Source organism: Adiantum capillus-veneris, chromosome 27 (assembly GCF_014529385.1).
Source record: "Adiantum capillus-veneris isolate H3 chromosome 27, ASM1452938v2, whole genome shotgun sequence".
Classification (NCBI taxonomy): Eukaryota; Viridiplantae; Streptophyta; class Polypodiopsida; order Polypodiales; family Pteridaceae; genus Adiantum; species Adiantum capillus-veneris.
This window is the reverse complement of record NC_140957.1, coordinates 29,252,999-29,270,166: the sequence shown is the minus strand read 5'-3', so window position 1 is coordinate 29,270,166 and position 17,168 is coordinate 29,252,999. Positions and strand designations below refer to the sequence as shown.

General features: G+C 41.7%; 1 protein-coding gene and 1 pseudogene across 2 annotated transcripts; both read right to left on the bottom strand.

The window, feature by feature from the left end:
- Window positions 1-2,316: 2,316 nt before the first annotated feature.
- LOC147421707 (protein MICROTUBULE BINDING PROTEIN 2C-like) lies at window positions 2,317-6,187 on the bottom strand. 2 transcript variants are annotated; one of them, XM_086503243.1, is made up of 6 exons: window positions 5,469-6,187; window positions 5,016-5,093; window positions 4,364-4,415; window positions 4,048-4,271; window positions 3,734-3,949; window positions 2,317-3,429 (listed from the first exon to the last, which is right to left on the bottom strand). In XM_086503243.1, exons 1-6 carry the CDS (start codon window positions 5,745-5,747, stop codon window positions 3,235-3,237), a joined length of 1,044 nt encoding a protein of 347 aa, XP_086359369.1. In that variant the 5' UTR covers window positions 5,748-6,187; the 3' UTR covers window positions 2,317-3,234. The 2 variants fall into 2 exon arrangements, with proteins under 2 accessions (XP_086359369.1, XP_086359370.1); XM_086503244.1 differs by having other exon boundaries at window positions 5,016-5,087; window positions 5,469-6,165.
- A 5,178-nt stretch (window positions 6,188-11,365) lies between these two features.
- On the bottom strand, window positions 11,366-12,231 carry LOC147421706 (uncharacterized; annotated as a pseudogene).
- Between the last annotated feature and the right edge of the window lie 4,937 nt (window positions 12,232-17,168).

Here is a 17,168-nt window from a genome sequence, read left to right as displayed (position 1 = left end):
GACATTACACATACAATGGGAGTTGTCAGCAGATTTATGTCTAACCCTGGTAAAAAGCATTGGAATGCTGTCAAGTCGATTCTCAGATACTTGAGTGGCACTGCAGATAGACAATTACGCTATGGTCGTGGAGAGTTATCCATTTAGGGATTTGTAGACAGTGATTATGCATGTTGTGTTGACAGATGTAAACCAACAACAAGTTGGATTTACACATTTGCTGGTTCTGCTATTTCTTGGAGATCCGTTCTTTAAAACTGTACATCCATTTATACCACAGAGAAGACAGTGTATGTTGCATTGAGTGAGGCATGCAAAGAAGCTATTTGGCTTGCTCGCCTAGTGAAAGATCTTGGATTGGAGCAGTGTACACCAGTTCTTCATTGTGACAGTCAGAGTACTATTGCCTTGGCTAACATTCCAATCTTTTATTCCAGAACGAAACACATTGATGTACGTTATCACTTCAGTCGTGAATGCCTGGCAAACAAGAGCCTTGATTCAGTGAAGATTCCTATGTCAGAGAACACAGCAAATGCACTCACTAAAAGTCTCTCCAACCATCAGCTTCAACACTGTCGTGAGTTGATGGGCATTGGGTGAAGAGTAGTTCTCTTCCATTCTTATGATCTCCCACATTGACCATCAAGTGGAAGAATGTTAAGTTGAATGGCCATGTGACCGACCACCCATCACTAACTGCTACTACTAACCTTAAGTGTACAGTTATACACTTGTGTGAGCCACTAACACTAAGTACAATGTGTGTTGTGCTTTAATGTATAAGATAAGAGAAGAAAGAAAAGGGACACAGAGTACGTGTTGGCTCTCCCCCTTCAACCTGTGTGTGTGGCTATAGTGGTGTGTGTGTGTGCGCGTGCGTGCGTGTGTGCGTCTTCCGCTTCCGTTGTGCTTCCACGTCCTCCCCTTCACCATGCACAATATGCACCACTAGTTTAAGTGGTTGGAAATTGGGAGGTAAAGGTCAATCAGTGCGTGAGCCTTCAATACTTTACAAAGACATTGTCATAGTTATTTTTTTTTAGTGTGTTCTTATTGTTTCTTATATATCTACCTCTCTTGTTTAGGTTGTTGTCTCCTCCTCCTCCATCTCCACTTCCATCTCTACTCTCTATTCACCAATAGGAAAGTGGAGCCATACCCATTTTACTCAACATTGTCTCTTCTTCTTCCACTTAGCCCATTTATAGAGCTTTATGGGCATGGTGAGATTCTCCATGTCAATCCTTACGTGTAGCCTCCCTTTAGCCCGTGTTCCCCCACACTTAAGTGGACCTACGGATAGAAAATGGGCATTTTTGAGTCATTGAAACCCATTTTGTTCCAAAAGAATCACGTTGAAAACAAAATGAAATTCACAAAGCCTCCATGCATTTGTATATGGGTTTTGGGTTTATTCCAACATCATTGTCGCTGACTCCCATATATAACCATCATTATTCTAGCCATATATAACCATAAACACTCTCATAACCATGAAAACCATCATTATTCCAATCCTCGATTGGAAATGAGCCACTTGGGCCTCTGATATTTGGCCTATAACTTCAATGTGCTCAAGTTGGAGGTAAAAACCGCCAACACTTGTGTGGACCTTCCCACCTAGACAACACTCTCATATCATATAACCATAAAAACATTTCACATGAAAGAGACATAGAACCCCCCAGACTTTGGCTTGCATATTAGATACAAACACACATCTCTTCCCAAACTGGCGTCCAACATTAAAAGCCCAAACCCGGCCCCTAACACTAGGAGTCACACATGACTTAGGCCGAAACCGGTGGTGGATTTGACCCACATTAGTGCATTCACCCAATGCATTTTGATCAGGAATCGATTGAGTGGGGCACAAGGATGTAGTCTATTCCTCATCTACAAACTTCCAAACTTTAGGGAGTTATAGAATCAAGTATAAGCAATTCTATTCCTCATTTGGAAACTTCCAAACCAAGTGAAGAGATACAAATACACATCTCAATGGGTCGTGGAGAGCCTTCATAACCAGTAAAGGATGGAGTAGCCGCCGCCACAATTAAATTAAACATCCTTCTCAAAATTGGCAATTGACATTTCAAGTAAAGTGTTTTTTTTTTTCTATCTCTGTCAGCCTCTGAAGCTAGCCAGAATCAGAACTAGCAGTATAATGTTAACGATGATGTTCATACAAATTTGAGCTGCAAAAAACTTGAAATTAAGGGTCATGGAGATTAAGAGTAGAAGAAACTTTCTGCTCAGTTCAGGCAAGGCATATATAACCATTCAATATCACAAATTGATAGTCAGAATGCATGCTTTTTAATGAGATCTTTGGATGATTATTGAAACATTTGAGGCCACTTGGTGGTACATTCCAAGAGAGAAAGATCCCAACTAGGTTAACTTCACTAGACTTCACTGTTCAGTGGAGAATAGTCTTCACTAGACTTCAGCTCCATGCGTCTTTCTAAATAAACCTGTATTGATGCGTCTTGACAAGCAGCCTTTGCTTGCTGTGTAAAATTACATAGTGTGCTTTACAACAGTTTGCAAACAATAAGCATGCAAGTTTGCCATACCCCCTGTCCAGGACAGGACTCTTCAAAGCCCTTTCCAACATCCAGCTCGAAACAGCATTATGGCATCGATACGCTCGACATCTCCAGCTTTCTGAGATAATGATTATATGCTTCCTGGCAGGTGGCACGAGAGACGTGAATATGCAGGAGACCGTCCGGTGTCCCCAGCGTAGAATTCATGTCCTTTTCCAATATCTTGAGAGTTGAATGAGGAAGTTATGTAGGCATGCAGTGCAAGACGGGAAAAAGTGTGTGTGCGCCAAAAACCCCTTCAAATTATGTGGTTATGTGTGATTACCAGCTTCCTAGCATGCTTACTGTGGGGCAACTTGTCTACAAAGAGCAGAGAAGGCAAAAAGGAGAAGAGCCATGTGTGTGCACAAAACTTCTCCATTGTGAAAAGCCCACTCATTGTGACAGTGCCAGTTTCCTAGGGAGAGAACGAATGCAAGCACATCCAGTGATAACAGGAGAGGACGTGTCTGCATTAGATATGACTCTTCCCAACAAGTCGTGCTTACCATGATCGTGTGGTCTTCTTGCTTGGAAAAGCAAGACAGACATCTTGATGCATGAGGCAAAATGCACACGCACTGCAGAACCATTCACCCAAGGACAATAGAGATCTCATTACGGGGTATTGACGCCTCCATCAAACGCGTACGCCATTGCCGGACAGCAACAGAGACGCTTGTAGCTGCCCCCTTAGCTCTGCAACTAGCACCAGCAGCTCATCAGTTGGATTGTGTTTAGCTGCAATTATGGCCGCTGAATATTTACGCCTTGTAAGCTCCACAGATATGCCATCTACATCAAGTGCTTTTGGTTGATACTTCTGTCCATTGGCCTGCAATACAGATTCATGGCATGGTAAACTCCAACATGAAAATTCCCAACCATATTAGAAATAAATATCTTGTATTCTTCAATCATGTTTCACAACAAGCACTCCCTTAAACTCATTGGTAAAACTGCTGATGGTGCCAATATTGCCTCCTCAAACGTTCAATGCTACTCACAGTCCGCTACAAGCACATGAATTAATGACTTCACTCTTCATCTATTTGGATATGTATGGACTTTATCTATAAATCTATATGTGTGTGCGCATTGTATTCTCTTGTTGAAACTTGCAGATGCAGCAACCTTACCATTGTTGACTCTGCATTTTTTAACAGGTTCTCCAATTCTTCATCTGCCAATTCATTGCTTAGGCACGAGGCAATACTTTCCATCCACAGCAGTAGTGCGGCCACCTGGCACTGGAGACTCTGCGATTCCTCGTGAACTTTAGCTGCATGCGAGTTTGATGCTTTGGCATCAGACTCAGCTTTCTCTAGAAGGCACTGCAGGCTTTTAACCTCATGCTGCGACATTGCAGAGGTCAATGAAAGAGATAATTAACTACCAAGGGTTTCGAGAACAGAAAACAGGTCTAGCAATGCACTACTAGAAAAGTGTATACCTGTGTGTCAGAGAGTTGATTGATAGTCCTTTCCATCTCTGACTCCTTTAACAAACTCTGCTCTTGCAGCCCCTCCACAGTTGATTGCAAGCGCATAAGTTCCGCTTGCCGCGTGCTATTTTCCATAGCTTGCAAGTGATTTTCTTTTTCTAGCAGCTTTTGCTCCAGCTGTTCCATTTGATCTTGCAGATGGGCAATAATTGAATTCTGGTCCACACGGTTATCTGTAGAGGGAAACAAAAGACATCATCAAGGCCCTTTGCCTTATAAACAAGAATATCAAAGAAAACATATGATCAACTCCCTTCAGCATTACCTTGAAAAAGCTGGCCCTGCCCCTTTTTAGGCCTAAGTCCATATTCAGATGCCTGATGAGCAAGTGCATGAATCCCAAAACATTCAGTATCTCAATGATCAAAAGACACATTCGCATTTGAATCACGAATCAAAAACATAAAGCGAAGAATGCTTTAGACTTGTTGAGAAATGGATTGTGAATTTTCAAGCTGCATCAAGTTGAAACTATACAGGAAATCTACCTTGTGACTTTAGCACTCTTGAACAGACATGAAGCAAATGCAATAAGACAGTGCACAAAATTTTGGTACTAATTTAAGATTCAAAAGATCACGAAGCTTTCTGAAATTCCCATGTTTGCTCAATCGATCATGAACAACATTTCTTTTATCTCATATGCAAACAGTTCATTCTCCAAAAGTGGCTAACCCCAGATCCCACAAGCTTGAGGGCCACACAAAGCCAAATACAGGCGAACCATAACAGGATATAGCAAGCTTGCACACAAAGTGACTATGCCCAGTCACACATAGAAGGCCATACATGCCTACACACCCAAACAACCCTTGTACCATGCTAATATGTTACCCTGCATAGGTTTTACTAAACTGCATCCAGTGACACTAAAATACACAAAGGCTTTCAGCATAACTAAGAAGCGCTAAACGCACCTTCATGGCATCACGAGGATTAGGTGTGTAGACAAGTGAAGAAAGTCGTGGAAAAGACCTGTTGCTCTGCTTCTGCTCCTGCAAGTATGTGAATAAATCTAAATTTGAAGTTACCAAAGCATATAACGTACATTGACTGACTACGGTGTACATTGTCAAATTCGGGGATGACATACTAATTCTGAGATGCAGGATGTGATGGGAGGTGCCAATTCTCGAAGCAGCATGGAATCTGCTGTAATGATCTTGTTAGCAGAGATGCATACGCGTGCATGTCATGAATTTCTTTTGAAATTGAATGGAAGATGGCAATGTGCAAGCACTAAGTACAAATGTGTATGTCTATATACAATTTGCAGATTAACATTCCCCTCATGATGAACACTTCATGAAACAGCATACAATTTGATGGCGCTTGATAATCTTCTTGATAGGGTTACAATGTGAGTGTACCATAAATGTTTCCACAAGGGGGATCATCTCCACCAGGTTGTGAAAGAGCACTTTGTCTAAGCTGCTGTCGGGAGGCAGACCGGAGGAAAGAGAAGGTGATGATGAAGAGGCTGATGTTGCAGAGCACTCGCTCCATGTATGTGATGATGCAGCAAGTCCACTGAAATTTCTATCCTTCCAACTATCTGCAGAGTAGAAAGGGTCGTTTGGGCTGATAGAATCCCACCTTCTTGAGTAATGCGGCGCTGGCGAGTGCGCAGCAGCTTTGCCCACTTCCATTGTGAGAGAGTGAATAGCCCAATTAAGCTAGCGTCAGTCTGTGACTATGGAAGAGGTGCAAGAAAATGTTCTCTTATCTACGCTTCTGTGTGTGCGTGTGTGTTTGAGGCTGCGCGCAAGAGAGAGAGGGAAGGAGAGAATGTACTCCTCTCTACCTCTGGATTCAGCAGACACAATAATGCAGCTCTCTCTCTCTCTCTCTCTCTCTCATACATTGATCTCACGCCATTTCAGCAGGGAATTGGGTAGAATTAACTCTGAATAATAAGGTCAAGGGACGTATACCGGCAAAGAAGGAAATGTGGGTGCAAGAAAAGTCAGATCTGTCATGATCATCGCGATGAAGCTCGGCTCTCTCTCTCTCTCTCTCTCTCTCTCTCTCTCTCTCTCTGGCACTGTGTGTGTGTGTGTGGAAGCGCGCGCGACTCTGTAGTCTCTTTTTGAGCCAGGCATGCAGGCTTTGAACACAACCAGCTGCTCCCACGAGCCGGGGCCAGCCCCGTTCTATCTCTATGTAGGATGCGGTACGACGCCTCACGTCGAGAAACACAGAAGAGAGAGAGAGAGAGAGAGAGAGAGAGAGACATGAGGTCTCGTGCAATTTAACTTTCGAAGCATCTCCCAACAAAAAAGGTCTGCCTTTTTACTTACCACTTACCTCCTTGCATGCCACCTACTGTTCCCACGCTTCATCTCTCCTCTCTCGGCCCTCTAGAGCCTTGGCGATGGCATGTGCTCCGTTTATTGTCCTCCTCTTGACATTGGATCCATTATATTGTGGAATACGCTTAAACAGGAGCTCTTGTACAGAGACAGTTAACTGTAACTTCCTCTGCCTTCTATTTCCATGCTCCGCTTCCTAAATACTGGGTTGCATCGACTGTCAAGCCTCGGTGTCTTGCAAGAACCAGTCTTGGTTGGTTATCATAACCGAGTGTTCATCCGTTGGAGATTCTTACAACCTGGCCATGTGGAAGCGCTAACAAACTAGTCACGTGGTGATTCCACACCTCCCCCCTAAAACGAAGAGATGACTAGTGTGCCTGATTCTATAAGCTAGGGGGGCTTGAATGGTAGGGTTTCATCCTTACAACATGGGCAGTAGTGAATGAATTCTTTTCTAGATGTTTTAGTCGATATGTATTAGTGCGGATTCGTTGCAAAACCTTGTAGGGACCAACCCAGCGATGAAGCAAGGATTCACTTAAGCGTTGGCGGCGAACTGGATAGTAGAGTAACACTAGTGATCCATCCGGATATTCCACAGCTTGGCGGCCTTCATCATACTATTTTTTATGTCTACTTTGAGCTTGATGTAGATTATTGATGAGTGCTTGTCGAAGGAGAGGTTGGTGTTGTTGCATGTACAGCAGCCAATCTGTTGCATCGGCTTTAGTTGGCTTGACTTGAACTGTATGGAGGTTAGGAGGAAGTCGGGGATCGCAGCCATACAATGCACGGAAGGGGCTTACCTTGGTGGATGCTTGGACTGATGTATTGTACGCATGTACAGCAAATGGCAGCACCTCATCCCAATTGTGGTGTAAGGGGTCTACAAAAGATGCTATGACCTGTTTGATGGTGCGATTAAGTCGCTCTGTCAACCCATTTTTTTGTGGGTGATATGGAGATGTGAACAGCTGTTGGATTCCTAAAGCCTGGGTGAGAACGTGCAAGACTTCACTTTTAAACTGGGTACCTTGATCTGAGAGAAGTTGCAGCGGGCATCCATGATTGAAAATCACCTTTTGTAGTAAAGCCGCAGCGATAGGAGAAGCGGTAGCATCTGGAATAGCAAGAGCTTCACACCACCTAGTTAGATATTCTGTAATGACTAAAATGTAGCGATTACCTGAGCTAGATGTAGGAAATGGGCCTATCAAATCGCAGCCAACCAATTCGAATGGCTCATTTACGACAAGGGGAGACCAGTGTCCCACCTGTTGTGTGGGAGATTTGATGCTTTGACAAATTTCACATTGTTGTAAGAACTGTGAGACTGACTGTCTCATTTTGGGCCAATAATAGTGTAACCTGAGTTTCTTGAGTACCTTATGAAAACCCAAATGGCCGCACAGAGGGTGTGAATGGTAGAACTGCAGATAGGTGAGTTGCAGAGCTGTGGGTACTACAACCCGGGGTTGTTGATTAGGGTCTGTGTAGAAAACCACATTGTCAATGAGAATGAAACGACGTTGTTGAGCTGTTGGAAAAGGAGACTGTATCTGGCTGATGAGCTCATTAACACTAGGTTGGTAATGGGACACTTTTATGTCCTGTTAAGTGACCATTTTCTTTGAATTATGTCAGGAGTTTCAAAATGGATTTTGAGGTGCTATCTCTCTAGAAAGTTGTCTCATGAGCTGAAAAAAACTCGACATTTTTTTGGAATATCAATTCCATATTCTTTAACCTTGTCCTTGCACAACATTTCACAACCTAAACCGTGTGAAAAAACGGTTCTTGTTTTTGGCTTTTTTCAACTTTTTGCAACTATACCACTCTAGAATTCATGTTTTTGAGGTCTATAATGCTAGAGAACTATCTTTAGTAGTCCTCAACATGTCCTGGTGCTTCTAGGGAGAAATAAATGTTAAAGTTGTAAGTTATGACCAAATTACAAAAATTGTCAAATCCTGTCTTTTAGCCAATTTTAGCTCTTCTATGATTTTTTTGGTGGCTTTCATGATATCAAAATGCACTTTTGATTTTCTTTGTTGCATATTGTAACATAAATCTAATATTCCTTGAGTTTTGGGGCACCTAATACCCTATTTTGCATAGTAGACAACGACGGTTGGTTTTTTCAATTATAGAAGAAAACGAAACATTCTAGTATATCAAGTATAGCTTTCTCAATATTGTTAGTTTCTTGTGACAACTACATGCATTTTTGTATGTAGTAACCATATCTAGTCATAAGGATCAAATTTGGCTAGATATTGAATAGTTTCTATGGGATTCTACAACTCATAATGTTGAGCCCAGTTTTTTCATGTTTGTTGTATTTAGCACTTCATCTTTGTCCCCAAGATTCCCCTTGGTAAGAGATGTATTATTCTTTTGACATGCTCCATGGCTCCTTATGAGCCTAAAGGACAATAGGGAACTAAGAAAAGATGCATATATTATTTGTATTGAGCATGGCTATAGAAACTTTGATGATAGGTTTGCAGAATGGAAAAAATTCAACTTTTTTGTACCTATTTCTTTTGGCAAAACAAAACATAGTGAGTGAGAAGCAATCATATGTTCTAATCACCAACCCATTGAAGTTAACTAGGGAATTTATCTCAAGTCCTACAAAAATCCCTAATCTTATTTTTATGCAACAAAACGTAAAAAATGACTGTTTTGATGAAAATGTACTGGTCCATCAACTTTGGAGGCTTGGTGTGACCAAAAGATGAGAAATTTTACAAGTTTCTTATTTTTTCCATGTGTAGTAGTCCTTGAACTATAACCTCATGAAAGGATTTTACAAAATGAGTGGATCTACTATGGTTTTAGAGGTTTTTTTCAAAACCCTGAAAGGACACTTTTATGTCCTGTTAGGTTACCAACCTAGTGTTAATGTGAGGATCTTGTTGTTGGAAAATGGCCATCTGGTCCATTCGAACTGGTAAGTCTGTGGGTGGGGGAGTAAATTGAGTGGCTTGACATTCAGCTCTGGGCAATCCATCTGCAATGAAATTTGTGGCCCCTTTGCAATAAGTAATGGTAAAGTGGTATTCCTGTAAAGCAAGAACCCATCGCAAAAGGCAACCAGGAGGGTGCTGTTTTTGAATGAGCGAGATTAGAGGTTGATGATCAGTCTCCACTTGAATATTTCCACCATGTAAGTATGGATGAAATTTTGCAAAAGCCCAAACAATTGCAAGTAACTCCTTTTCGATCGTAGAATAATTCAATTTAGAAGGAGTCAATGAGCGACTAATCAAAGATATGGGGCGCCAGAGCATCATCCTGCTGGAGGAGAACTGCTCCAAGGCCCCTATTTGAGGCGTCCGTCTGTAATCTAAAAGGCCGCTGAAAATTTGGATGAGCTAAAAGTGCAGCTTCCTGGATAACCTGTTTGAGCTTAGTGAAACTATCCTGGCAAGCTAAATTCCAAGTGTATTTTGCGTCTTTCTTCAAGAGTTGGCAGAGAGGGTAGGTTATGGCAGCTAGATTAGGAATGAATCTAAGTGAAAAATTTGCCATACCGAGAAAACTTTGCAGGTTTTTGACATTAGATGGAGGAGGGTAATTCTGGATGGCAAGAACTTTGGACGGGTCCATCTGGATGCCCTCAAAAGAGATCACAAACCCAAGAAATTTGAGTTTTGTGGCACCCCACTTACATTTTTGAAATTGCAGCTGAAGGTTGAATCTAGCTATCCTTGTGAGCACTTTCTTGAGAACCTGTATGTGTTGTTCCCAACTTGCTGTATGGATGAGAATGTCATCTAGATAAACTATAACCACCCCTTCACAAATGAGGTCATAAAAAATGTGATTTGCTACACGCCGACATGAACTTCCAGCATCTGAGAGACCAAACAGCATCCTGGTAAACTGAAACAGCCCGAGGGGAGTTTTGAAGGCAGTTTTGTGGGCATCAGAGGGATCTATGGGTATTTGCCAATACCCTGAAGCGAGATCAAGAGAAGTGAAGTATTTTGACTTGCCTAATTGATCAAGGAGGTCATCTATGTGAGGTAATGGGTACAAGTCATGGCCTATGGGTATTTGCCAATACCCTGAAGCGAGATCAAGAGAAGTGAAGTATTTTGACTTGCCTAATTGATCAAGGAGGTCATCTATGCGAGGTAATGGGTACAAGTCATGGATGGTTACCTTGTTGGGGGGACGAAAGTCGATGCAGAAACGGAAACTTCCGTCATCTTTTCTGACAAGGTGAGGTTCTGACACCCAATCACTGCAGGAAGGCTGAATGAGCCCTTTTTTAAGCATGTCCTGTACTGCTTCATTTATTCTTTGGTTTTGAAGAGGCGACCTGTGTCTAGAAGCCATTCGTATAGGATGGGCATCGCCTGTTCGAATAGAGTGACAGACTGGCAGATTGATTTGTGACGTAGTGGTGCGTGTTCGAAACAATGTGGGAAACTTGGTGAGTATAGAGCGAACGTCATGCAAATGGTTCTCTTTCTCCACAACTACACACTATGCATGAAAAAAATTCGGCCCTTCAGGAGAACTTATGAAAGGAATTGGTAACGTGTTTGGTAATACTAAATGATGAGTATCAAACTGCAAACGTGCTCTATGTTTGACAAACCAGTCACACCCAATAGTCAAAGCAAAAAGCTGGCGGGGCAAAACATAAAAAGTATGACTAAACTGCTTGTGTGCAACATAAAAACTACAGTGTACTACTGTGTCAAAGTGATACAACTGATTATTATCTCCAAAAAGAACAGAAATTGGTGGTGCCTGGCTAGTGGAAAGACCTAGTTGCTGAACTAGTGATTGACTAATAGAAGAAATGGAACTTCCTGAATCAAGTAGTGCTTCTTGAAGTGTGTTTTCGAGTTGGACCAGCGTTGAACACACTATGCGTCCGGAAGATGAGGCAGCCTGACAATTCTAGGGATTTCCTTCCACCAACCACCCGCTCAGATGTTTTTCGGCAAAGCAGCAAGCGTTGCGGCATCATTGATCTAAATTTGTGCATTTTGATACCGCCGAGTCGATTGAAGTCTCCTGCAATGTCTTTTAACATGCCCATAATTGTTGCAATAAAAACATTTTGGGCGCCCTTGTGAATCGCGAGCTGGGAGTGACCTGCGTGTGTTGAGTTGAGAGTTTTCGACATCTAGGTCCATAGGTGTGGGAAAGGCATCTGTACTTTGAGTAGGTGTTGGGGATTGTGAAACAAGAATAGTTTGTTGATCATGCTGGATTGTACCTTCTATACGTTGTGCAATCTGGATGGCAGACTGGAATGTCGTGGGTCCCTGATCACGTACTCTTCGAGATATGTCATGTCGAAGCCGAGGCCACAAGAAGAAAAGCTTCATTTCCTCGGACATGGTAGGATCCGCGCGCAGGAGGAGTTGGTTCATCCTGACAGCAAATTGCGCAACGGGCTCATGCTGTTGTTGCTTGAGGGTTTGCAGTTGTTGTAAAGCCGTCTGTGTACATTCTGATGAGCGAAGTTCTGAATTAATTGGGTCTTCAGAGCTGCCCAATTCTCTTTGACTGAATCATCCTGTTGGACAAACCATGTTGCAGCTACCCCCTCAAATAGTGTGCGGGCCCCTCTGGTTTTCCTTGTGTCAGACCACTCATGATAGCTAGCTACATTATCATAATGGTCAAGCCAAGTGAGTACATCTTCAGTCGGAAGACCAGAGAATGACTTAGGTCGAATTTTGCTATCTGTGTTGTGTTTTTGTGTAGCGTGAGTAGAGAGGTAACTCACCAAGGTCCGATTGGTGTGATTTACCTGCACTAAGATGTTTGACACGGCTTGAAACATCTGTTCTAGTGAGATCTGGTGTGCGAACTCAGGGTGCATTGATGCATCCTCGTATTGAGGGGAAGCAGGACTAAGGTGAGGAGAGAGAGGACGGCTCATATTCGGAGCAAGATAGGAAATCTAGAGACTGGTATGTCTGCTGCTGCTGCTGCAGGATAGTAGGCAAGAGAGATTCAGCCGTGCAGGATGGAGCCGTCAACTCCTCCAATGTGGCATACGCTTAAACAGGAGCTCTTGTACAAAGACAATTAACTTTAACTTCCTCTGCCTTCTATTTCCATGCTCTACTTCCTAAATAATGGGTTACATCGACTGTCAAGACTGGGTGTCTTGCAAGAACCAGTCTTGGTTTGTTATCACAACCGACTGTTCATCCGTCGGAGATGCTTACAACCTGGCCATGTGGAAGCGCTAACAAACTGGCCACGTGGTGATTCCACAATATGGAGTTTTTAGTTTACTCTAAGCCATGAAATTTTGGTGCACTCATCAACCATGGGTTTTACAATCTATATGTATTCTATATCGGCATAGAGAGTACACTTTACACGTGTCAACATCTGCAAGTTGAAGGCTAAATGCCAAATGTGAGAGAAGCTCACTTGCACGGGATAAAGAGAGAAAACGAAAGAGAGAGAGAGAGAGAGAGAGAGGCCGCCTTCGGTGGCCGGCCCTACTCGTCAGTCTATAAGTTGGTGCTAGTTAGAGAGCCTCCATTCAAACTAGGGTGGAGGTAAAGCAGCCACCAATTTCATGAGGTTTTTGGTCTACACTCGAACGTTGAGTTTGAGTTTATGAGGCTTACCCAACAACCTTGGCTTTCAAATGGCTTGGGAGGAGCACCTTCTATGGAGGTTACCAATCCTAGTATCGTTCCTACACATATGTACTTAACTTTGAGGTTTCCACAAATTGGTCCAACCATTTAGACCCCAAAATCTTTTTTTTTTGGCAGATCACACGAATCCCATGCAAAACGACAAACACGTCTGTGAGCGCTTACCAGTGTCGCTTGGCCACACTCGAACCCATGACCCGAGTCACAATGGTCGAGTGCTCAACCAACCAAGCTAGCTCCTTTGAACTAGATCCCAAAAACTTAAGGAGCAATTTATGCCCTCTTGTTGGTCACAAGTTGGGGCTTCACTATAATAAGACGGTTGTCACCCATGAATATTCTAATCCATTATATGTGAGGAATCCCTCTAAGCACCAATGATGTACTTGCCATCATCCAAACATCTCTCTTTTTGTCTACATGGAATGGGTGAACATTGTGAAGCTGGCCTTAGCCAAGATAATGAGCTACCAAAAGTCAAATGCCAAAACAATTGAGGTTGTAGCCACCTTTTCGTCGTGTCACGCCCCTCCATCCCTGCTTGATCTTTACCAACCCCAAACCTTCCTATAAAATTTTAGTATCACATTAGACGACGACAGCGACGTATCCTATGGATGTGGAGTGCTAGGTCATGGATGAACACTGCTACAATGTTCTCGCACCCATGGTTGTTTCTACTATGTGATTGGACTACATGATTTGGACTCACAATCGCATATAGAAGACATGTCTAAGTAGCCAGACACCATATTTCTAGCTCATTGGGTTGACCGCCCAAGCATTGCCAACATAGCAACAGCCTTTTCCCTTGTCTAACTTGGACCTTAGACATATTGTCCACCCGTTAGAGATACAAATGTTGAACCTCCTTGTTTTTCTTTAGAATGTCTTGATTGGATGGTTGTGAAATAGTCATTCTTTGCCTCCATTTCCATGGACTCTAGGAATATGCACTTAAGGCATTTAAATGTTTCACTTGAAATAGGTAGATATGTAAGCTAAATTGTAGCAAGGCCAAAGAGTGGTCAATTGGAACTGTTGAGAAGGTGTCTTGGTTGGTCTGACTGTGCTATTGTTAGGTGTTACAAATTACTAAGGAAAGAGAGTGTTATCATAGCATGGTTGGAAGTCCCCCTCAAACACAACAAGTTGGTTTGTAGATTGTTGATTTGACTAAGGTAGAAGGTAAACACATGTTAAGCTCTGCAAATCCCACGTCAGTAGCCTCCTCTATCACTTCAAAGTATTCACCATAATCAAACGTAGACATGCATAGACATTTGTCCATACACATGTTTTACCAAATGAAATCAAATAAATGTTGGTCATAATCAAACATAGACATGCATCATAAACTATAGTCAATGAAGTGATCGATTGTGTGGGGAGAGAGAAAGAGAGAGGAGTACATAGAGATCTAGTGGAGCACAAGCACAGTAGTCGTGGAGATCCTTATTTTCTATTATCCACAAGGTATTGAAGAATGTGTTCGTGATGGGTGTTAGTAAGGTGATAGGTGGTCGACCATGTCCAACTACTTAGCCATAATGGCCTTTATTCCAAAAACCTCCCACCTAAAGGTCAATGTGTCCCTAAGCAATAAAAAACAAGTAGTATGTACAAAACATGTACAATTGTGAAACATGTCAGTGGCTTCACCCTACACCCATCAAGTCAATGCAATGTGTAATCCACTATGATGTTAAACGCTTTGTAAGAGCATTTGCAAGGTTTTCATTGGTATGAACTTTTACTATTTCAATTTTCTTTTCTGTTAAGACATCTCAAATGCAATGTAGCATATGAAACACGGGATTCTTTGCCAAAGCAATGACACTTCATCACAATGTAGCATTGGGGGTTGATCTGTGATGTTCAAATCTCCCACTAAATGTGTCAGCCATACTACTTCTTTGTTGGCATTTGATGCTGCTACATGCTTGGACTTTGTAGTGGAAGAGAACATGCAATCTTGAAGACATGAATTCAAAGCAATAGCTCCTCCAACATATATGTTCATACATAGCAAGGTGTAGACCTCCTTTTGTCTACATTCCCTGCATAATATGTATCCATGTATCCAACAATAAATGCATCACTATTCATGAAGCATAAGCATTTTCTTGATGTACCTTTCAAGTATTTGAATAAGTACTTTACTACTTTCCAATGTTTCCTACAAGGATTTTCCATACAACAACTCACCACTCCCATTGCAAATTCAATATCCAGCCTTGTTGCAACCCTTGCGTACATAATATTTCCAACCGCTAAGGAATATGGAACGTTTGCCATCTAGCATCGAACGTAGGAGAATGTTCTTTGCTAAGTTTCACATATGCCGACAATGGGGTACTCAATGCCTTCTCCCCCTACAAACCTTCTAAATGTATGCTTCCTAAGACAACATAACAATATTTCTAGTCTCATCATATTTAATGTGCATACCAAGGAAGTGACTAGCTTCTCCCAAATCCTTCATAACAAAGTTCTGACTCAACATTGGCTTCAAATTGGCAATCTCGTGAATGGATTTCCCATAAATGAGCATGTCATCGACATACAAAGCAATGAACCATCACTACATTTTCTCATGTAAACATTGATCCTCTTGATTTCTCTTATAACCATGAGACTGCATGTATGTATCAGGCTTTTGATACCATTTTCACCATTTGAAGAAAATGATGTGACCTCTTTGACACACTCTTAATTCCATAGAGCTAATTAAGCACTAATACATATGCTTCACTTATGGTGTTCACGAGTCCCTTCCTTTTCAATCACATCCTTGCATGATATTGTTAAAGAGATTTTTTTTCATACAAGTGATGTGCTAAGCTACATAGTTGGCTTAACATCTTTTTTCTAGACATAGACAATTGGATTATAAATAAATTGTTAGAGATAGAGCCTTTCATCTTAGTGGCATTGCTTCACTTCTATTTTTGTAAAATGAGTGTGGTGTAGCTAGTAGTCTTCAATACCCGATTCTCTTGATTAGACCCTTTGACAAATCTCTTTTTCTAGAAAAGGAAATTTGGGAGCCCTTAGATCTTGTCTCTGCGAATATCGCCGTGTAATTGTTTAGGGTGTAGAATTCCAATGTATTTGTTCCAGTTTTTAGTTTTCTACATACCTTGCATTCTCGTGGCTAGAAACATTGTAGCTGTAGCTATCATTTATTTAAGCAATGGGTTGACGTGATGTAGGGTTAACCACCACACCCAAAGTGAAGGACTTCAAAGTTTTAAGCACTTTAAGGTTTTGATATTGCCAGCCACCAATACACCATGTACCTCCATATTGATCAAACATCATGGATGAATCTGACGATTTTGTCTTTTCTTTAAAATGATGTCATAAAATCTAATATCTACCTATTCCAAAAAGAATTTATCATATTGGATTGATCATGTATTATGGGGAAGATGAATGGGAACAAGAGGTAGACTATAGACATGTGCATATAATGGAGCTTAGAAGACTTTATGGTTAGCTTCATTAAAGACCTCCAAAGGTTAGTATTAAAAGTCCTTAGACCTAGGACCTTAAGCAAGTTGGGACTGACCTTGAGGTGGGAACCCTACCCAAGCTTGAGGTGCTTGTCGTGCTTGCTGACTAAGGTGTTGAACGTGTTTGTGGGGAACTTGCCCAAGCTTGAGGTATTTGTATGCTTAAATGACTAAGGTGCTTGAAATGTTCAATTAAAACATGATCTCTCAATAAGCATAAAAGATTGCCATGCTTAAATGACTAAGGTGCTTGAAGTGCTCAATTCAAACATGATCTCTTAAGAAGCATAAAAGACACATGTCAAGACCCTCCCTATTTTGCCCTCATGATGTGCTTGAATCCTATTGGATAGGCTTTAAAGGAGTCTAATGAGAATTTAAGTGCATTTAAAACAATAATTAAGCTCTTTCTCTCAAAGAGGAAAAAGAGGACACTCGTTCAATGATACAATTAAATAATAAAAGAGAGAGAGAGAGAGAGGGAGAGGACTTGTCATTAAATATATAATATCTAACCAACCCAAATGATTTTCTCATATTAAACTGATCATTTAATGTGGGATAATAAACGGGGACAAGGG

Coding starts and splice junctions, on each gene's coding strand:
- LOC147421707 (XM_086503243.1), bottom strand. CDS start 5,747: ATGGAAGTGGGCAAAGCTGCTGCGCACTCGCCAGCGCCGCATTACTCA. Junction 4,416..5,015: donor ATCCTCGTGATGCCATGAAG/GTGCGTTTAGCG, acceptor CTTGCTCATCAG/GCATCTGAATATGGACTTAG. Junction 3,430..3,733: donor AAAATGCAGAGTCAACAATG/GTAAGGTTGCTG, acceptor TCTGTATTGCAG/GCCAATGGACAGAAGTATCA.